At 40.5% G+C, this 22,870-nt stretch overlaps 1 protein-coding gene across 1 annotated transcript in view; it reads left to right on the top strand.

Moving 5' to 3' along the window:
* Nucleotides 1-16,201: 16,201 nt before the first annotated feature.
* The window catches only part of QRFPR (pyroglutamylated RFamide peptide receptor), a 39,055-nt gene continuing 32,386 nt past the window's right edge, over nucleotides 16,202-22,870 (top strand). Inside the window, exon 1 of the mRNA XM_035113291.2 lies at nucleotides 16,202-16,541. Within this exon, the coding sequence (XP_034969182.2) occupies nucleotides 16,202-16,541 (340 nt within the window). The remainder of the gene's footprint in view (nucleotides 16,542-22,870) is intronic.

The raw sequence follows: 22,870 nt of genomic DNA, 5'->3' as shown, positions 1-22,870 counted from the left end.
GTGCTGCCAGGGACTGGACTGAGGAGGAATGGTGGAGGCCTCCTCTGTTGTAGTATGTTTGTTTGTGGGTCATAAATCCTTTGACCCACAGAGTCTGCTGCCCGGCACTGTAATTGGCTTGATTTACGACCTGGTCCGATGTTATGGCCATCCTGCACACTTCCTCAGTGCTCAGCCACACTTCTCTCTTGTCGGACCAGAGTTCAAAACACAGCAAGGAATGGCAGCTGTCTGTGCCTTAGTGGTGTCTCAAATAAACAGCTCGACACCAGTGCTTCTTAATCTAACAAAGATTTCTTTAGTACAAATGAACAGAAAATCCTACAGAAGCAAGCTGCATGGCTGCAGTGCTTTTCTCTGTCTCTCTTTCACCGAAACCAACTAACACAGAACAAAGGAGGAATGCCCTGATAATCTGGGCAGGCACCCAGTGAATAAGAATTCCTCCTGGAGTGTTAACTCTGTACTGTCCAGAATCCCAACAGCCTCCCCAGCCTGACCCTTCCAGAGAAGAGGAAGACAGTATAGATTTACAACAGGGGTTTGCGGGAGGTAACAGCTCAGAGGCAGATGATGGGAAAAGTTGGGGGGAAATGGGAGAGGAGGAGGCAAAGCTGAAACAGCTGACTAACACATTATCACTAGAAAGCATTCCAGACCCCTCCTCTCCCAAAACTTGGCGAGCATTGAAATTAGGAGAGCAAAGGGCTTGGAGACAAATGGCCCTAAGCGGCAACCGTAAGGTGGGTGGTGCTGTTGACAAATGAGGAGAGAAGGGGTATGTGGAGATTTACTCGGAGCAATGCCATCACTCCAAGAGGCAGCATGTCTAAGCCTCTCTCTGTGAATATTGAATAAACAACATTGGTAAGAACTTTCCCTTGTCTTATCCATACCTGTCAACCTACCGTGGGGGTTTGGATCTTCTGACGCCTGACAGATGCATTGTTATGCCACACATATAATATATGCATTTCTGACATGTCACTTGGCTGGAAAACTGCGTCGCAAAATTTATAGATGTGTGAATTTAAATGTGAACCAATTATTCCCATTTCCCACTTGAAATAAAACATAACTTTTAAAAAGTAACATTCAGAGTCTAATACCTCAAAGGAAGGCTACATGTTGAACACTGCAGTATTACAATTACTACTGCTGTTATTGTAGTTGTTTGTTTTTGTTGTTATTGTCCCCAGCATTTTAAGGCTAAAGTTTCCAAAGTGGTTTACATACAATGTTAAAACATAAAATACAGACAAAATAAATTAATCTGTACTATAAAATTTAAAGCCGTGATCTAAAAACACCCTATAGTCCAGCACCGTAAGTGCAGTGAATCAATTCAAAATAATTAAAAACTTTAAAAGCATCAGGCAAGCACCTTTAACTATAAAGTGAAACAAAATGGGCTTCAAGGTTCATTAAAAAGCTGAGAACCTGACAACAGATGATGTGGGTCTGCTGGCTGGCTGGGGAATCAAAATAATGAGACACAGGGGTATTCTGAGGGGCCTGTAGTTCAAATCACAGGTAGAAGCTTACCCTTTCGCTTTTGGGATTGGCTTTGGGCAGACAGTGCCAATCAAGAGCAGCCAAGCACAGACTGTCAATCAGGAGTTGTCAAAGCTGCAAATACCAGGCAAACATAACCACCGGTTCAGCATGGTGTTTCAGTACTACATAGGTAGAACATTTGTATCTGACTCAAAAGACACCTGTTCGCTGTGTTTTTACTGGTCATGGTACTGGACAAAGAATGCTACTCTATCCTAACTAACGTAAGAATCTTTATCTAAAAACTCTTAAGATCTGATAAACCATGGAGGTAATAAAGCTGTAACATGGTGATGTGAGTTTTTGGTTTTTTTTGCAGGAAATGTGAAAATAATTCACATGAGTTAGTATGCTATGATTATCTAGGCACATGAGTGGGGGAAATGGCTATGTGGCAATCAGAAATAAATGCAGGTGCTTAGAACTAGAAAGGGCTGTTTCGATTGTTACAATAGCTGAAATTACCATGCAATATGAAATTATCCTGTGGTGTGTGAGGATCTAAGTTCTGCCTTATGAGTACCTTGAACTTGAACACTTCAGCATGCGATTTTTCTGAATTTCTTTCATGCTGTTTATAATATTTAGAACTCTTTTGTATTTTCAGTTTCTTTAATTGTTTAGAAAAGAGGTAACTCCCTCTCCACCAAATGATAGCCATTTAAACTTACAGAAAAGTTTATATCAAGTTAAAATAGAAAATATACACTTCAAACAGAAATAAATACAGTGCTACCTCGCGTTAAGAACTTAATTCATTCTGGAGGTCTGTTCTCAACCTAAAACTGTTCTTAACCTGAGGTACCACTTGAGCTAATGGGGCCTCCCGCTGCCGCCACGCCACCACTGCGCAATTTATGTTCTCATCCTGAAGCAAAGTTCTTAGCCCTTGGTACTATTTCTGGGTTAGTGGAGTTTGTAACCTGAAGCGTCTGTAACCCGAGGTACCACTGTACCAGGAAACACTGTTAAAATATACACAATGAAATCCCACCAACTGCTCCTAAATTCTGCAAGACACATATATGAAGGGTGTCTTAAGATGGCTCACCACAACTTTAATGTCTAAACCTGGCATTCAGTGCATACTCTACACTGTATAGGGTTAGCATGCAAGTACCTTTTAACATGAATAAACAGCTAGTCAGCCCTGCAAATTAGGGAACTAATGTCTTTAATGATATCTCCACCTCCCTAGAATTTTCTGATGTGTGTAAATACATGACTGCACTTGTTTCCCCCCAGTTTATTTAAACATATTTAATATATGTACATTGCAATAGAGACAGTTCATTTAAAATGCCTGCACTTGTCACAGCTTTTCTTTTAAAAGTCTTTGAATTACAAAGGAAGGTGACAGTGGGAAGAATTTATTACAGCTTACGGTATTTTGAGAGAGCAATTTTGGACTTCTTGTAGGCTGCTTCATTTTGAAGAGTATGTGGGCCTTGGGGAAAGCTAATTCCAATGAGAACAGGAATAAAAGCCATCGTGCATAATTGCACAAAGACTGGAAGCTGAAAAGTTTCATAACAGCCATACATAGCAACCGTCGTCTGATGAAGCTGAAGGCTGGGAGATTCAGGACAGGCAAAAAGAAGAACTTCTTCACACAGTACACTGTTAAACTATGGAATTCACTTACATGAGATGTAGTGATGGCCACCAATATAAATGGCTTTCAAAGGGAATTCAACAAATTCATGGGGAATAACGCTACAATGGCTACATGCTGCTTTTGAATACCGATTTGGGGCAATAACAGGTGCAAAAAATGGTGTTGCACTCAGGTTTAGGGTTGGGGCTTTCTTTCTTTTTTTAAAAAATAATTTTTATTAAATTTTATAAAAAGAAAAGAATCACACCCATATAATTGTACATTGTTATAACATCCATATTAAAAAAAGACAAAAAGGAAAAAAAGGAAAGGAAAAAACAACAACATCATATACGTTCCATTTTTTTCTCATTTTGGTAGGGGACTTCCCTGAGTCCCCCTTCTAACGGCTCATTGCATAACATTCTTGGCAAATTCTATATCTTATTTTCCAAACCTAATTACAATTACAACATCCTTTTCTCAATTTTACAACTCATTATAATATTCTAACCTATTTTCAATTCTATCTCACTTGATTTCTTAACCTGCAACTTCACAATTGCTTATAATTCTCCTCATACATCAATTCTACAATATTTTTTATAATAAATTCTAAATTTCTGCCATTCCTCTTCCACCTTCTCCTCTCCCTAGTCACGTAGTCTTCCGGTCAGATCAGCAAGTTCCATATAGTCCAACATCTTCATTTGCCATTCCTCCACTGTAGGTATCTTCTGTATCTTCCAATACTTTGCTAGCAATATTCTGGCCGCACTTGTGGCATATAAAAACAAATTTACATCTTTCATAGGCAATTCCTTTCCTACTAGGAAAGGATAGGGTTGGGGCTTTCCATGATCTGGTCAGCCACTGTGTGAGACCAGAATCCTGAACTAGATGGGCTTTTGATCTAATTCAGTATGGCTTATGTTCTCATGCCTTACCGTTTTACAGTTCAGCATTTTGCTGGAAGCACTGCCAGCGTCTGTCTCTAGAGTGCTCAGCTTGACTGTATTTTGGGACTGTATATTGAACACAACATTTTTAATAAGGATCGAGGCTCTTCAACAAAAAATGTCTGCCAGTACTCTAACGGAAAGACAAATATACCAATTGTTTGCCATTAATATTCAATGCTGAAGATGTTTTCAAAAGGTGAATTCTCCCAAGTAAATGGCACCAACAAATCACTTGTTTGGAAAATTTCCTTGTTTTTATTGTCCTCTTGCTTTGTGAGTACTTTTCTTTCAAAGGCACCCTTCCAAATACCAGTAAATAGACTAATGGGTTTTTTTGTGAACTTGATGATGTTTTCAAAGCATCCTGAGAGAGGTTGACTGTAGAAATCAGCACTCCCACAGTGAATTTTTCAATCAAGGCAACATGCTGTTCAGTGTTTCTCCAATGTGGAACGGGGATTCAAAACTTAATTCACATTTTTCAGCTGCCCCAAATAAGCACCGATTCTTTATAAGGCATGCAGAGATCCTTACATGCAGTTGTGCGCATATAACTCGCTACTGTGTAAAAAGACCTGTGAGTTGTCATTAGTGTTGGGCTGAAGCCTATTTTTCTAGTTTCTTGGAAGTCTTCTTCCCCACCATGAAAGAGGTTTTGAATGTGTCATTCAAAGAACAATCAAGAATCTACTATATGTTTTGGAAATTTGTCTTTCTGTTCTCTATGCATTTGGGCACCTCTTAATAATATATCTTGACCACATTTTTGCATAACAGTTCCTGAGATAAAGGGCGTTTTCAATGATGTTTAGTTTATTCATTCATTCAAATATTTCACATGAATATACAATTTCACCAATGAATATTGAAAATATGCAACCCAATCCAAATGACAAACAAAGCATTCCATTTACATGAGTCCAATACAGTAAGAGCAGTTCTTGAACTTCAATTGCTACATCTGCCTGGAATTGTTCTAAAGATGTTTGGAAAAGATGTTTTTGTTGTTTATCATTTTCGCACACTTGGCTTTATTGTGGTCCATAGGCCCCAAATACACAGTACAACAGTAGTATATATCAACAGTTATTAAGGTGTTTGCAGTAGTATATTAGGGCGTGTCATTTAAGGATGAATCCCCCCCCCCGAATTTGCTCAATGAGGGGTTCTAAAAATATGTCATTGCAAATCTGCAATTATTTTTATGATTGGTTGATGTTTAGCTTGGTAAATTGAGATCTGTTGATGTTTAGCTTGGTAAATACACTAAAAAAAGCCAAAAACTCGCATTTTGAAGCGACGTTAAAGTTTTTAATCATTTTATACAAGTGAAAATATAAAGAAATTTTCTTTCCAGCTGTAACAACATATCATTACTTTATCATATAACATCCTATTATAGTAAAAAAAGAATAATAAATTAACAACTTCAAGGGCTGGTATCACATGATCATGTATCTGCTGAGGGCCCACATCTGAGTAGGAGAGCCACTGGCAGAAGCCCCCTGGACCATGCTCTTCAAAAGAAGTGTACACTGTTAAAATTTGATTCCTGTAGAATCTAAAGGCCTGCTCTTGATCCTCACAAAGATGGTGTCAGACTTAGAGAAACCATATTCCATGCAGGTCAAGACTTCTGTTCATTTAATGGTTCTGAAGCAGGAGAATATATAGTATTTCCATCCTTCCATCACTGTGATAGAAGGGTTACCATAGTGCTTATTATCCATGCTACTATTGAAGGAACTAAAATCTTGTCTTTCTTAAAATGTGGCAATCCTTCTCTTAAGATTGGGTGCCTGTCCAACAGCCTGAATCCTACACTATCAGAATGCTGTTTTTGCACCCCCAATTTATCCAATAAGGAAAGACCGTCACTTGACTGAACTTTGGTAGCTCTACTTTACAGTGTATTTTTAACACCTCCAAGTAGTTTATCCAGTCCTCTGCATAGACTTCATTATTGTGTTTATCATCATAGCTATTCTTCAAAGAAAACATGCTTTTCTCCTTCATGGGAATAAAATTCTGTTTGCAAAGGATGGGAGTGAGCAACAAAGGGACACAATTCTCTGCTGAATATAGTGTGTGTGTGTGTGTGTATATTATAATATAATATAATATAGTATAGTATAGTATAGTATAGTATAGTACTGTATAGTATAATAAAATGATGTTGGTGGGTGAGGATCCCAGCTCCTTTGATGACCACACAATTGTTCTGGTACCAGAGATGCTCTGTAACATATTCAAGCAAGACCCCAGCCCCCAGTCTCCAATGCAACATAGAAGACAATTGCTAGGGCTGGTTAGATGTCCTCATGCCACCCCATTCTGTCTATCTTGGATAGACGATAAATCTGCTTGTCAGAGCATTTTGGCTTTGAAACCCCAACGACCTCAGTGGGTGGACTGGTGGTAGAAAGCAAAAAAGATATCACATACTGTTGTATAATATTAGCATTAATAGTACAGATAACTACAATACATATATAAGATAACTACAATACAGTGGTACCCCACAAGACGAATGCCTCATGCAACGAAAAACTCACAAGATGAAAGCGTTTTGCGTTGCGTGAGGCGACTCGCAAGACAAAGTTTCCTATTACCATGCTTTGCAAGACAAATAGGAATGCATTAACTAAATGGGTAGACTGGGTAAACCGGGAAAATTTTAAACCACGCTTTGCAAGATGAGCTTTTCGCTATACAAAGCAACTTGCAGAACAAATTAATTTCATCTTGCGAGGTTCCACTGTATCTTGTAATCAATTTTAGGCACTTATCAACATCTGTTTTCATGAAAATTGGGGAATAACATATATGTTTATAAATGACAGAAAAAAAATTAAAAATGTTAAAAGTAGGAACTTTTCACATAGAGATTTACCAAGCAAGACCTCAATATTTACAAATAACCAAAATATATTTCAAGTTACCTAATCATACCACAACTATTTAACACCCCTCAAATCAGGATTTTTAAAGATGAAAAATTCAACATGCCCTAGTAGTATATATCAACAGTTATTAAGGTGTTTGCTGCCCTGCACTCCTTTGAGGTGAGGATATAAATTCAATAAATTAAATGAAATTAAAAACTGCACTGATCATTGCCAAATTTTGCATGATGGCAGTGGCAGACCTTGGGGTCTCAAATTTCAGTGGCACCCTACATGATGCTGAAATTTGGCATCCCTCACATCTCACCTTCCCTTCTACAGCATAGTTGCAGTGCCCACAAGGCTCTGGATCCAATGCAACTGAACCAGTCACGCTCCCTTAAATCTGGCTCTGATGATGGTTTATGAGAACAAGGAGCAGATTTTTGCCTATGTCTGGATACAGTTGGTCAGCATTTTGACTCAAGATGGCAGACTATATCTTTAAAAGCTGCATTATTTCTTCTTCTTCTTCTTCTTCTTCTTCTTTTCAGATCTTTTGAGCAATGCCGCCAAAAGGTTGGTAGTTTATAATTTTGACAGTTGCAAAGTTGACCTTACATTTTCATTGTGAGGTGGCAGTGGGTGGTGTATCTGTGCGTGTCTTTTTCTTTCCATTATGTATTTTCTCCAGCACGTTGTTACTTCCTTGGACGCTTGTTCTCCCTGATCTAAAAATCTCCATGGGAGGAGTTACCTCGTGGCATCTCCCTCTGGCCAACAAATCCACTTTAAAAAGAAACAGCAGACTAGTCTCCATATGTCCCTATGCATAAACCCAGCAATTTAAAATTTAGTCCAGAAACAGAGTTGGGTTCATTGCAGTTGGCGTAGTGGCAATGTCCCGTCTCAGTTTGTAATCTAGCAGCTGAATTCTAAACTACCGTAACTGCAGTTTCTGAAAAGTCTTCAAAGGCAACTACACATAATAGTAGTCTAACCAGGAAGTTATCAGAAACGGATAACAATTTATGCCTCCATATGTGTTTGATTTTAGTTATTAAAAGTGCATGATTGGCCTGAGAGGAAATAATTGTTGTGTCTTCTGCTTTTATTTATTGTTTCCATTTTTGGCATAATGGTTGCTGTGTTCCTTTCATGCCATTTAATTTTTTTCTATTAAGTTTTAGTGTTAAATTTCATGTTTAAGGCTTTTTTTAAAAGTTCTTTTTTGTTAGCTGCCTTGGAAACGGCTGTGTTTTAAAGAAATAAAATTGCTTGCTTCTTATGGAACAGTGTGGGCATAAGGTCATTTGTGGGAAGAAATCAATAACTTGCCCTTCTTTATTTTTGCCTAGAAAGGAACAAATAACTGCAAAAAGAGTTATTATGGGATGATCAGATTCAAAAGCAGCAACAATTTAACAATTTCATTGTAACTATAAACCATTCTGAGTATGAATGGGTTTGGGTTTTTTTAAGCGTAATTGTGACAACAGGACATGGACAGCTACGGTACCCTGCAAATCAAGCAACCATTGAAAAACCTGGGCTGTAAAGATTAAAGCTGTAGGGATGCAGGTAGGGGACAGCTTATGTGCCCAAAAAGGTTTTTAAAAATGATTACAAAATACTAAAGCAACATGACTATGTTTCCTTTGCAAGTTAAGATAAATAGTGCTGCTAGTTGTAAATTAAATGGCTTTGCAAGTCATCTGCAGCTTTGCAAGCAAGCAAAACATTAGATGATGCAGTCACAATTTACAAACACAGACAGTATAATGAAGACTAGTCAGCACCTTGCCTCCTTTTTTTGAATTTTATTTATTTGGTTTTTCAGAGTGAAATTTTACAGTCACATATCCAACATAAAAGGAATCTCTTGAACTTTCCTCCTCCCCTTTGTGGGTCCTACTGTTAATCATTTCCTCCTGCATCTTTTATAATAATCCAGATCTTTTATCTCTCCGTTGTATCCAAAATTCAGCACCTTGCCTCCTAATCCTAACTGCAAACCATAGAAAATGTTCAGCCTTGAAGCAAAAGTGCCATTTTTTAAAACAAAGTTTAAATATGCAGCGGATATGGAAGCAATATGCTTGAAGTATCATTTTGGGAACAGTTTGAAATGGATGTTTTGCTTTCCTTATGGATTTCACTACAAAAAACTTTTCACAGAAAAGAGGAAGCAGGCGAAGAGAAATGGTAAAACCTATCAAGAGTTGTTAGAGTGGAGTCAAGGAGATTGTAAAATTAAAACAAGGGGACAGTTAACTGTGGAAGGTTCTAGCTTCCAGTGGTTTTCTGCTTTACAATTAGCAGAAAGATTTAAGTTGACTTTTGGTAAAGGTAAAGGTAAAGGGACCCCTGACAATTAAACTCCAGTTGCGAATGACTCTGGGGTTGCGGCACTCATCTTGCTTTACTGGCCGAGGGAGCCGGCGTTTGTCTGCTTCTGCAGACAATTTTTCCGGGTCATATGGCCAGCATGACTGAGCCGCTTCTGGCGAAACCAGAGCAGCGCACGGAAACGCCGTTTACCTTCCTGCTGGAGCGATGCCTATTTATCTACATGCGCTGCGTGCTTTTGAACTGTTAGGTTGGCAGGAGCTGGGACTGAACAATGGGAGCTTCATCCAAACTAGAGTACTAAAAGTTTTACTACAGAAAGATACCAGCAGACAGTGCAGTTGTGATCTGGGATGACTCAAGCAAGCAACTCACATTGTTGAGAATAACTTCTCAGACTTAGGTTATGACACTTTTACATGCCCCACACCTACAACATGCAGCTTCTTATGCAAGCTATATCCCTCCAAAAATATTTATTTATTCACATATTTCTAAGCAACCTTTCTGTGCTAAGTCCACAGTGGGAAACATAAAGGCACTTCTTCAGCACAATTATTCAAGATGCAGAAATCCTGTTCTTTTTTTGCATCTGGCCACCCTACTGTGAGATCTGGGTGGGTTAACCTTCATTTGCAGAATAGATTTCCCACCCAGGCAAACTGCAGCTCACTTGAATAGAATGCTGAATCCAGTGACAAATGCAATTTGGAAATCTAAAGGTGGAAAGTGCATTGCCAGCTTCTGTAGTGTGCACAGATCTGATAAAACAACCATTTCCAATCCTCCCTGCTGTTCCTTGTGTTGTTATGCTAGCAGAGCTGCAGTCTGAGGGCCAAACATACCATTAGCTGTGTAGTTGTGTTTTAAGTGTAGTGTGGACTCCCCAATCTAGATCTTGTGGTCCCAGGATTCTGTCTCGGTCCTCACACCTGTAAGTTGCGTTGTGTGGGTGATGGGACACTCATATTGCAAATTTCATGCACAGCCCCTACCCCCAATCTGGATCAGGGTTACAACAAAGGTTAAAGCCCTTCTACCCTACACCCAACCCCTAAAATGAATCAGGCTCTCTACACTAGCAAGGTGTGGAAGTAAAAGAAGAAAACTTTGTTCCTAAAAGGGACAGCTTACATAGGTAACAATACATGGACTTTGGGCTCATTGTGGCCTGCTATGATTTCAACCTTGCTACCTAATGCATCCCAATTAATATTATTTACTGATTACTTACTGATATGTGATGAAACACTTCATAATGGATAAACTCCCATTATTTGTTCAGTGATATATTTTGTTTACCATAGTTGACTGCACAAAGATATATATGCTCAATTTCCTTTTTAAAAATCATGTTATTTTAGTCGTCACTTTCTGTGGGGGGTTTTCTTGCTGTGATTAATTTATCTTACTGTTGTAATGTGTTGATGGCACATTGCCATGTATATCTTTCTTTCTTTATTGAAAAATCCAATAAATACTCTTTACAAAGGAAAATCTCCAGACCCTTAACCATGCAAGGAACTCACATTAGAGTAAAAACAACAACATCACCTAGGATCTGAATGCATCAATCACAGCTGCAACTTCATTGGCCACAAGTACTGAAAGACGTGAGCAGCCAGGTAGGCTGATCTCATCAATCACTTAGAAGGCTGCATTCACATTTTGCTTCCTTTTTCCCCTTCCAGGAAACCTACCCTTTATGAAAGCTCAGAGTCCAAGCCCCTGCTGGCCGGCCATGTGCTGCATTAGTAGCTACCTCTCAGAGGCCCCAGCTCTCACATTGGCTCACAAATCCTAATCCTCCTACCCTCGCAACCAACAGCCCTGTGAGGTAGGCTACTCGGAGAGAGAATGACTGGCTTCAGGTCACCCAGTGAGCTTCAATGCTAAATGGGCATTTGAACCCAGGTCTCCTTGATCTAGGCCCACAAATGTTAACTTCTGTTCTTGAACTTCAACCACCTCCAGCAATTCTTGCCTTTCATTTATCCAGTTCACTTGCGCTCTGTCTTGGCTTCAGAACTGATCTGCCACTCCAACATTAGTTTCTGCACAACGGGGACAGGGAAATCTTGCTCCTCCTGGAGTCCTCACAGAAGACCTTCCAAGGGTCACCTGCTAGTGGTGGTTGGACCAGGGACAAAAGTAGGGGAGGCAATTGATGTGACTCTTAACTTTGTACAGTAGGTTACATTCCAGTCCTGCAAAATACAGGTTTTCACCACAGGCAAGCAAGAACCATCACCACAGTTCAAGGACACAGGGTGCAAAGATGTCGGTGTTACGACCAAGGAAGAGACTTCACCCGCTATCTGAATATGTGGACAGCATAGCTGCTCTGTGCATTGGCAGGGGAGATGAGGGTTATCATGTACCATCCACAACCTCCTCATGCATGGGAGAAGTCCTTCTCTGAGTCCGGTCATTAGTCCTTCTAGCTCAGTATTGTCTGCACTGACAAGAGCAAGCTTTCCAAGGTTTCAGAAAGGAGTCTTTCTCAGCCCTCCCTGAAGGTGTCAATGATTGAAACAGAGACCCTTTCCATAAAAAGCTAAGATGAATAAAACATTAAAGGGAATTAACTGCTGCGCAGTTTGGGCCTTAGGGAAGACTTACACAACTCATTTAGCACAAGGATGAAATGTACTGATTTGATGGGCTTGTGTTGTTTCACAGCTACAAAGCTGGAGTCTAGCTTGTGGATGGAACTGTCATTATATGTGCATTATTTTTTGCAGCTCAAGGACCACGTCCCCTTCAAAGGGCCACTGGTGGATGGGGCCAAAGGAAAAAGTGGGCAGAGAAACAAATGTAAACTTCTCCTTTGTGGAGGGAGGCTCATTTCTACACACACTCACCCCTGTCAACAATTGTGTTGCAGCATTCTGAACAAACTACAGCTTCCAGACCGAAAACAAGGGAGGATTCACACAGATTGCATTGCAGTAATCCAATCCTGTGTTGGGAGAAGAGATAGAAGGACCTGTCAATTTCAGTTTGCTAATTTCCCCCAATCTTAAATTCAGTGCTATTTTTTTTAGAAAAAGAAGTGCCAGAACTCATCTTGATCATCTCCCTTGTTCTATTACAATGGCAATGGTGCCCACCTGAGAGGTACCAGAACTAAATTCTGGTGAGTTCCAGCTGAAAAACAATCACTGGTTCTTCACATTTCTGCAGCAATTTCTGATTTTCTTCTTCTTTTTATAATGCTCATAAAAACCCTTCAGCACTTTCATGCAAAAAATTCCTATTATTTTTTTGGCAAGCAATTTCTCCTCATATAATGCAGTTTTTGTATGTTATTTTTGCCAGTATAATCATTTTAATACACATCTCCCACCCCAATATATGCATTTTTGTAAACATTGGTTGATTGGAAAGTACTTAGTTTGGCTAAGTGCATATTTTGAATAATGGCCGTGTTTCAGTTCTCATATTATTTTGGAAAGTGTGAATTGATAAATTCATATTTAAATGTGAGCTGAACTAAATTTCTCTCCCATCCCTAGTTGGGAGTAAACCTTAATTTTGTTATTCTTTCAGCCTACAATCTTTGCAGGCTATTGATATATGGACTCCACTGCAATATACATACTGAACTCCAACATATTGAAGTTACCTGTGCCTGGACTACTGTGGCAAAACTCTCCTACTCCATCAATATTGTACCAGCAGGAGTTGGTAAAGGGTACTCCTAGCTGACAAAGCTGGATTGAAAAACTGCCCTTAGATTATGTACCTGCTTTTTCACTGGGACAAGACAGTTTGAGTTGAGCATACTACACTAATCCTGGCCTGACTGCACTGCCTGCTAATTAGTTTCTGGGCCCAATTCAAAGTGCTTAAATGACTCAGGACCGCAATACCTCAAAGTCCACCTTTTCCTTAACCTGGACCTTGCAAGCATCATTTGAGGCCCTTATTCGTGTTCCCCCCTCCATGAGAGGTCCATGGGATGGCAACATGAGAATGGGACTTTTCTGTGGTGTCTCCATTTGTGGAATGCTCTTTTTAGGGATTCTCACCTGGCACTTTTGTTACATATCTTTAGGCACCAGATTAAAATGTTGCTCTACAGCAAGGCCTTTGGCTGACAGAACCATCCATAGCCTTTTAAATGAGTTTGGGGGTATTGCTTTTTAATACCATGTTGGGCAATTTGTGTTTTTATGGGATTGTTGGACGAAAGGCAGTATATAAATGTATTTTTTTTTTAAAAAAAGAAATGGAGTGCAACTGCATTCAGGACAGTCAACTGTTCAATTCTCAAGCACCAGAACCAGCAACCCCTAGTAGCTCCATCCTGCCAAGATTCAAACTCAGTTTATTTCCCCTCAGCCATCTCACCAGATGGTGAAATAAAGCTGGGTGTCATCAGCCTTCTCAAGGCACCTTGTGGCCCCAACACTTTCCTGAGGGCTGCCCCAGTGCCCCACACCTGGTGTTGTCTCTCTTTAAAGTTGTACACTCACTTTGGGACCAAACCCCACTGAGCACAGGGGGATCTCCCTTCCAAGCTTTGCATCCCTAAAGTCAAGCTGTAACCTAAAGAAGTTTCAGTTGTTGTTGTTTAGTCGTTTAGTCATGTCTGACTCTTTGTGACCCCATGGTGAAGAAACAGGGGATAGCAGCCTTTCCCTCTGTAGTCCCCATCTACTGTAGTCCCATGGTAAGAGTACTGGAATGAAAAGAAATTATTTTCTAGGCAGCAGTTGTTGTTGTTTAGTCGTTTAGTCGTGTCCGACTCTTCGTGACCCCATGGACGATAGCACACCAAGCACTCCTGTCTTCCACTGCCTCCCGCAGTTTGGTCAAACTCATGTTGGTAGCTTCGAGAACACTGTCCAACCATCTCGTCCTCTCTCACCCCCTTCTTGTGCCCCCAATCTTTCCCAACATCAGGGTCTTTTCCAGGGAGTCTTCTCTTCTCATGAGGTGGCCAAAGTATTGTAGCCTCAGCTTCAGAATTTGTCTTTCCAGTGAGCACTCAGGGCTGATTTCCTTCAGAATGGATAGGTTTGATCTTCTTGCAGTCCATGGGACTCTCAAGTCTCCTCCAGCGCCATAATTCAAAAGCATCAATTCTTTGGCGATCAGCCTTCTTTATGGTCCATCTCTCACTTCCATACATCACTACTGGGAAAACCATAGCTTTAACTATACGGACCTTTGTCGGCAAGGTGATGTCTCTGCTTTTTAAGATGCTGTCTAGGTTTGTCATTGCTTTTCTCCCAAGAAGCAGGCGTCTTTTAATTTCGTGACTGTTGTCACCATCTGCAGTGATCAAGGAGCCCAAGAAAGTAAAATCTCCCACTGCCTCCATTTCTTCCCCTTCTATTTGCCAGGAGGTGATGGGACCAGTGGCCATGATCTTATATTTTTTGATGTTGAGCTTCAGACCATATTTTGCACTCTCCTCTTTCACCCTCATTAAAAGGTTCTTTAATTCCACCTCACTTTCTGCCATCAAGGTTGTGTTATCAGCATCAGGGCCGGCACTAATTGTAGGCTGGGTGGCGCGGGGCGAGGGCGCCGGAGCGATCTCCACACCACGGCGCCCGGGTGCCCGACATGCTTGAGACGGCCCTGAGGTTGTTGATATTTCTTCTGGCAAACTTAATTTCTGCTTGGGATTCAGCCAGCCCAGCCTTTCGCATGATGAATTCTGCATATAAGTTAAATAAACAGGGAGACAATATACAGCCTTGTCGTACTCCTTTCCCAATTTTGAACCAATCAGTTGTTCTATATCCAGTTCTAACTGTAGAAAGAAGTTTCAGACTGATGTGCAAATATTTCTTAAATTGCTTTAAAACCTGGTAAACTAAACTAAAATAAAAATTCTAATCCCGCCCCCCCCCCCGCTCCAGATCAAAGTAATTCATGGAAAGACATACAATTTGACAGTTGGGTTATATTAGATTCCAGAAGTACTGGTCTCACAGGGATCCATCGTTAATTTATTACAGCTAATCCTTCATTTACTTCGGCGTGGAGCAAAGCTGTAAGTCCGCCTGCGCCTGGGGATCCTTCTGCGGCTTATTTGGCAGAGTGGCGTCCTGGACCTCCAAGGCTCCAGACTCTTGCCCTGTGCCGCTTCATAGCCTCAATTTTGAGGACGCAGCGCTCCCCTCGCTCTCCGATCTCCGCGAGGTCAGTGAGTCCTCCCGCGGCTTTGCAGCCTCGCTGCGCCCGCTCGTAGCAGCGTTCCAAGCACTCCTCTCCGTCCGAGGAAACGTCAGATGCGCCCCTCCTCCGGTTCCTGAACAAGCTCCAGCCAATCCCCGACGAGCCCCGGCGCTCCTGAAAACTTTGAAGGGCGGGAGGACGAGAAGACGCTCTTTCTGCTCACCGATTGGCTAGCGGCTCGGAGGAAGCCTCCAATAGGAGCCCTTCGCTGCTTTTTCCAAGCTCGACTTTTCGCTCTTTGCTCGCCTTATTCTAGACGCGAAGGTTGCGGCACGCGGGTCGGGTGGACCAGCGCCTCTGCTCTCAAAAGTTTCTCGCCTAGCCTAGATTCAGACCCTCACCCACCCCGAGTTTAAACCTCCGCTTTTATTAAGCGCCACCCGTTTGCTCTTCGTTTCGGCTCCCTTTCCCAGACGAAGGACAGATCCTCGTGGAGGCGTTTGGACAATGAATAAAAGGCGAGCTGAGGCGCAGATCTTGCTGCAGCCCTTAGCTGTGGACCCCGTCGAGCAAGGCTGAGAAGTGTCGCCCCCCCCCCCCCGGATTTTAAATTTTAAAGAAAATTCCCTGGTTTTATAAGCCTACCGCGAGGAGCGCCCGCTTAGTCCGGCCATGCTGCAGAGGATCGCCGTCTGACCCGCCCCGTCGCCGAGATGCGCTCTCTGAACATCACCCCGGAGCAATTCGCGCAGCTGCTGCGCGACAACAACGTGACCCGCGAGCAGTTCATCGCGCTCTACGGGCTGCAGCCACTGGTCTACATCCCGGAGCTGCCGCGGCGCGCCAAGCTGGCCTTCGTGCTGACGTGCGTGCTCATCTTCGCCCTGGCGCTGTTCGGCAACGGCCTGGTGCTCTACGTGGTCAGCCGCCGCAAAGCCATGCGCACCGTCACCAACATCTTCATCTGCTCGCTGGCCCTCAGCGACCTGCTCATCGCTTTCTTCTGCGTCCCCTTCACCATGCTGCAGAACATCTCCAGCAACTGGCTGGGGGGTGAGTGGCAGAGCTAGAGGGAAGGAGACTGGTCTCCTACTTCCAGGGAGGAGGAAGACGGGCGTTTCACCCCCACTTCATTCCGACACATCACAATGATCCCCTAAAATTAAGGGAAATGTTGGGGTTCTTTATTTTTAAAAGAACAAGTTTGTAGTCCTCGTGGAGGTACAGAACCCTAATACTTTAGAAGTATTGAGTGCAGAGGAAAAGAAAGCAGATTCATAGTGATGCAGCAGTAAAATTGCTAATACCTGTGCAAAGCTAAGCTGGGTCAGGTATGGTTTCAAATTGGATGCAGGGGACCATGTGTTGAGATTCCTGCACTGCAGAGGGTTGGACTAGATGACCCTTGGAGTCCCTTCCAACTCTACAATTCTATGCAGGTATTACTATAGTTCTGCAGATGGGAGGAGGAGTTGGTAATGAGTTCATGGCGGAGGTAGGATTTAAACCTCCTAATTGTAGCTGTCTTAGCTGCTGTGCCACACCAAACCTGTCTCCCGAAAAGGCATGTAGCTCCAGTCTAAAAATAATAATAATAATTCTAGCATAGCATCATCGTTCAGGCCTTTTTCATACTGTGCACTAATAAATACAATAATTATGTCTTTTGCATTTATTATGAGATTGACAAATTGGAGAATGTACAGAGCCTCAGGTCTATCCCAGATGTTCAGAGCTGTTGTCTTTAATGAGATTTAGGAAGTTGGGATTATTGTTACAATTGCTGCAAGTACTAAATGTCACCAACAGAGCATGGGTGGGTAGAATGTGTACTGAATCTGTGCGGGTAGAATGTGTACTGTAAGGGGAACTTGCCAACCAGTTACTTTGTCGAGGTAATGGCTTTGGCTGGCTAGTTAAGTACCATGATTTTAACATATCCTAAAAAGTTTCTGTGTGCCATACAAAAAAACAGATGGGCCTTTCTCTCACCCCTCTCAACCATCTGGAGCCAGAATTGCTGTGGGTATGAGTTAGCAGCTGGGAGACACAGAGACATGTCTTGCTTTGTGCTGAATCCAAAGCTGGGCTTGGAGTTCCCCTGGAAACTTAGAGGGGAAGCAAGATATTTTGGACTGTCTTAATGCTGTGAGACTCTCCAGCCTAATGCCCAGATTGCATATATGTGTAAATAAAATTATATACTGTATCCTAAAGACACCACACATTCATAAAGTCACACATTCATTACAAGGAAGCCAAATCCTTGGTAAAGCAAAGACACTCCTAGACTCTCTCACTTCTTGGAGATTGGGGTGGTGTGTAATAGTATAAAGTCAGCTTTGGCATTTTGATGGTGCCAGCACTTTGCTGTCCTGTCATTATATATTTTACATGGTTTCATGTACTACTGAGATTCCATTCTGATTCAATGACATAAAGGTGCTACTGGAAGGATTTTTTTATTTTTTATTTTGTTATGAATTGATCAGAGCAATGAGTACAAAGTATCTGAAAATCACAATGAGGGGCAATGTATACAAATTCAGAAATATAATGTTTTTCAAATTAGGAAAACAGACTTCCATGCTACCGGTACTAAAATATGACTAGACCCTCAGTCAGAAGGTTGGAGGGACATAGCAAGCTGATGGAGAAGGGAATCAGTCTATTACTGCTACTGTCACTGACGATTACTTGTGCAACATTACCCAGCTTGGATAGTGTAGGCAGGCTGCCTTCACAAGACTGAAGTAGCTTTGATTGACAGCAGAAAACAACCTTAATATTTCAAGAATAAGGAAATGATGCTTAGAATCAGTGAAGGTCATTGTCACCAGCAGAAAGACTAGCCGAGCTCATTTTGGAGTCCTTGAAATTTTCATGCGCTTTTAGGAGGAACAAGTGGAAGTGAGGTCAGGGGAGTGGACTAGCAACACAGCAGTGAAGGCTTGGAGGCAAATGAAAATAGTGGTGCCGTAAGAGTCTGGGCAAACTTATTTCCTATCTGAAACTTCCTGGTTCACAGTTGTGGCAATTGAGGCGCACTTGCTTTAAAATGGCAGACATTTCATGCAGAATCCCATCTGGTGTTTTCTGTAGAGCTACTTTCTGTCCCTGGATTGCTTGTTTTTCTTTCTTTCTTTCTTTCTTTCTTTCTTTCTTTCTTTCTTTCTTTCTTTCTTTTAATTTGAGTTGGGTGTGTTTGTTTTGCATCCATTTAACCTTTTGCATTCCACTGCCCTTTATTGCCACCCCCTATATCTTTTCCTCTTTGAATCAGGGGTGGATTTTCTTCTTTCTCCCCCAGCAAGGGCTCTTGGTCTATAGAAAAAGTAAGTGGGGACCACAACTGATGGTGGCTAAAGCGAGAACCAAAAGTGGGCAGACTTCACAACCACGCAGGATTGTATAGCACAATCTTTCTCATTGCCATCATATTTACAGAAATAGTAGAAAGGCAAGAACTCAGGCCACCGTAGTAATGTATCCCTGATAGTAGTTCAAATGATAGTTTCAAATAGTCTCTTCTGTAGTTGGATTTATTTATAGAAGTTTATACGTCAGATGAAGTGTAGATACCAGGACAGGGCCCTGTTTTGACAATTCTTCTTCAGCTGGAATAAGTTAAGTATACATTCATTAGAGACCCTCTAAGAACATTGAATTATTATACAAGCATATCTATATCACTATCTTAAAGAATCTTTAACATGTCTAGGCAAATATAACAATGATAATATATTATTACCAAGTAGTCTTAGAGTCAACGTGTACATGTAGATCAAATTAGATAACCAAAGTGTTTTTGTAATATATAGGAAGGAAACTGGGTGTGTTCTAATAAAGACTCAAAGATGTAAGGATTTAAAGAGGCAGTGGTACAAAATCTGTTTTAAAGATACAATGAGGAATAAGGCAGATTACAGAAAGGAAGTAAAGTCTTGATGGCTGTTTAAACCTATGGGAGAGATAGTGTTAAACAGATGAATGAATTTAGTCTCTCATTGTAACAAAAGTTTATCAATATTCTTGCGATGGAAACAATCTGGGGATAACTTCCAAATAACAAAAAACAACATGTCATCTTCTGTGTGTTTGTATTGCATGCAGTGTTCTCCCAGCGGTGCTTCCACGATTTTGTTGTGTATTCTGGATCGGTGTTCATTGATCCTAAGTTTTACTTGCCTGGAGCATTTACCAATATACATCATTCTGCAAGGACATATCCATGCATAAATGCAGTTTTTTGTGTTGCAATTACTGAAATGTCTGATTTGATATTTAAACCCAGATTGTTCATTGGAAAATTCATTGATTTGTAGAGGGTATTTGCAGATGGTGCACCCCCCACATCTAAAATGGCCTTTTGGAGATTCATGAACTGATTTTGTTAATGCAGTGATGTCTGTTTTTATTAGGAAATCTCTAAAAGATTTAGTTCTTTTCAAGCCGAAAAGTGGTGGTTTCTGGCATCCAGGAATATTTGACATTAGGTGCCAATGTTTGTATATGATTGCTTTTAAGGATGGGGTGCAAGTAGTATACTGCAGCGTGGAAACAATTCAACTAACTGCTTGACTTCTCGAAGTAGGTGCTAAGAGATTTTGTCTGGTTACCTTTTCTGCTCTGCGTTGTGCTTCGAATAATGCTTTATGGGAATAGCTGCGTTGGGAAAGAGAAACTGTAAGTGCTTCAGCAGATTTCTTGTAATCTTTATCTAAGGAGGAATTCCTTTTAAGGCGCAGGTACTGTCCATAAGGGAGATTCCTGAGAAGATGGGGTGGATGGAAGAATGATGCATGTAAGAGAGAATTGCGGTTAGTTGGCTTATAAAAGGTCATAATTTAAGTTGCCTTTGTTGGTCTCTAAATACAATGGTGTCCAAAAAATTAATTCTGTCCTGATTTATGTGGCCAGAAAGGTGAATATGTGGAACTTGTAAGTTGATCCATTGGAGGAAATCCATGGCTGTTTGTCGATCCTCTACAATCATAAATAAGTCATCTACATAATGCAGGTATTTAAGTATTTTTGGTCTAAAAGGGTTAAAGTCATTCAGAATGTAATTTCTTTTAAAGTTAATCATGTAGATGTTTGCGATAGATGGTGCGCAGGCCGATCCCATGGCTACCCCTTTTATTTGCAAGTAGAATTGGTCCAAGTGTCAAAAAAAATTGTGGTTGAATATAATATCCAGTATATCCATGAGGAAATGAGTTGGGGGTTACTGAATGGGTCTGGTATTTGACAATTCTTCTATGATCTGTCTAACCTCAGATAATGGAACATTGGTATATTGGGACTCCATGTCCAGTGTGACTAGACAAGCTGCTTCTGGTATGATGACATTCTCAACGGATTTTATAAATGTCTTGGTGTCCTGAACATAGGAAGGAGTGATACTAGTAAATGGATGGAGGTATTGCTCCATATACAGTATTGGCAAAGAGGTTCAAGGAGAGAATCATTGCCTGATACTATGGGTCTTCCTGGAGGTGTCTCTAATGATTTATGAATTTTGGTAAAGTATAGAAGATAGGGGTGCGTGCATACTGATTGAGAAGAAAGCTAGCAGTTTTTGAGTCAATGTAGTTAAACATGATGCCTTCCGATAACACCATGCGTATTATATGCGTCTTTGTTCAGTGGTTTATAGAATGATGTGTTCTTTAGTTGTCTTTTGATTTCATTGAGGTAATCTTGTGTGTTGAGAATCACTATAGCACCCCCTTTGTCAGCAGGTTTTATAGTAATATTGGTGTCATTGGCCAAGCTGGAAATTATTTCTCTATCGTGCACTGTAATGTTCTGTTTGAGTTTTGGAGGTCTATGTTTTTCTATCTTTGTAATATATTCTAAAACCCTTTGGTAAAATGCATTAAGGCATGCATTATCCACAGGGGGGGGGGGTTGAAGGAGGACTGAATGCGTAGATGTGTTTGTTAGAATGTGTTATCGCCGAAAAAACATCTCAACTTAATTAGACGGATCAACTTCAATATTAAATAAAGTAAAAGGCGAAAGATTTATACGATCTGAAGAGAAACCAGAGTATAACCAGAGCTGATTATATTAAGGACAAAATATGAAAATATGGTAGACCAAGAAATGGAACGTCAAATCCAATATTGGAAATATAGAAATTTTAAATGGGCAAACAAGCCAGGGAAATTATTAGCCTGGAAAATAAAGAAGCAACAAAATCAAAAATTTATGAACCGATTAAAAAATCAGGGAGAAATTATTGATAAGCCCCAAGAAATTGTGAAACAATTTGAAAATTATTATAGAATATTGTATCAAAATGAGGACCCGACAATACCAGAAATTGAGAAATTTTTAGAGAAATATAAAGTGCCCCAAATATCACCAGAGAAAATAAAATTATTAAATCAAGAAATCTCGGAAAATGAAATCAAAATAGTGCTACAGGAACTAAAAAAGGGGAAAGCTCCTGGCCCGGACGGCCTACCAGCGGAATATTATAAATGTTTACAAGAAGTAATATTACAACCATTAAAAGATCTTATGAATAATATTATGAAGCACGGGAAACTGCCAGAAACATGGAAAGAAGCATTGGTATCACTGCTGCCTAAGCAAAATTCAGATTTAGAAAATCCAAAAAATTATAGACCAATCTCATTATTAAATTCGGACTACAAAATATATGCAAAAATATTGGCCAACAGAATAAATTTGATATTAAAGGATATTATACATTCGGACCAGGTGGGATTTATAAAGGGTAGGCAGCTAAAAGATAATATTAGGAATATTATAAACATTTTTGAATGCCTTGAGAATAACCGAGGTAAGAAGGCAGCAGTGATATCAATCGATGCTGAAAAAGCTTTTGATAGAGTCTCCTGGCTCTTTATGAAGAGACTAATAATAAAATTAGGACTAGGCAATAATCTATGGAGGGCAATAGAAGCAATTTATACAACCCAAATAGCAAAATTGATAATAAATGGCAATCTCTCGGATAATATTGATATAAAAAGAGGGACGCGACAGGGGTGTCCCCTATCCCCCCTACTTTACATAATGGTGTTGGAAGTACTATTACAAAGCATAAGAAATGAAGAAGATATTAAAGGTGTGGTAATTGGACAAAAAAGATTTAAAGTTAAAGCCTACGCCGACGATGTTATTATAACAACAGAAGATCCCATTAATAGCGTCCCCAAGGCATTACAAAAAATTGAAGAATATGGCAAATTGGCAGGATTTAAGATAAATTATAAAAAAACGAATATGATGGTAAAAAATCTAGAGTTAGAGGAAAAAGAACAATTACAAAAATTGACTGGTATACAAATTAAGAAGAAAATAAATTATTTGGGAATCCAAGTAACTGCAAAAAGCATCGATTT

The sequence above is a fragment of the Zootoca vivipara genome, chromosome 9, assembly GCF_963506605.1.
Source record: "Zootoca vivipara chromosome 9, rZooViv1.1, whole genome shotgun sequence".
Lineage (NCBI taxonomy): Eukaryota > Metazoa > Chordata > Lepidosauria > Squamata > Lacertidae > Zootoca > Zootoca vivipara.
This window is presented reverse-complemented; position numbering and strand designations above follow the sequence as displayed.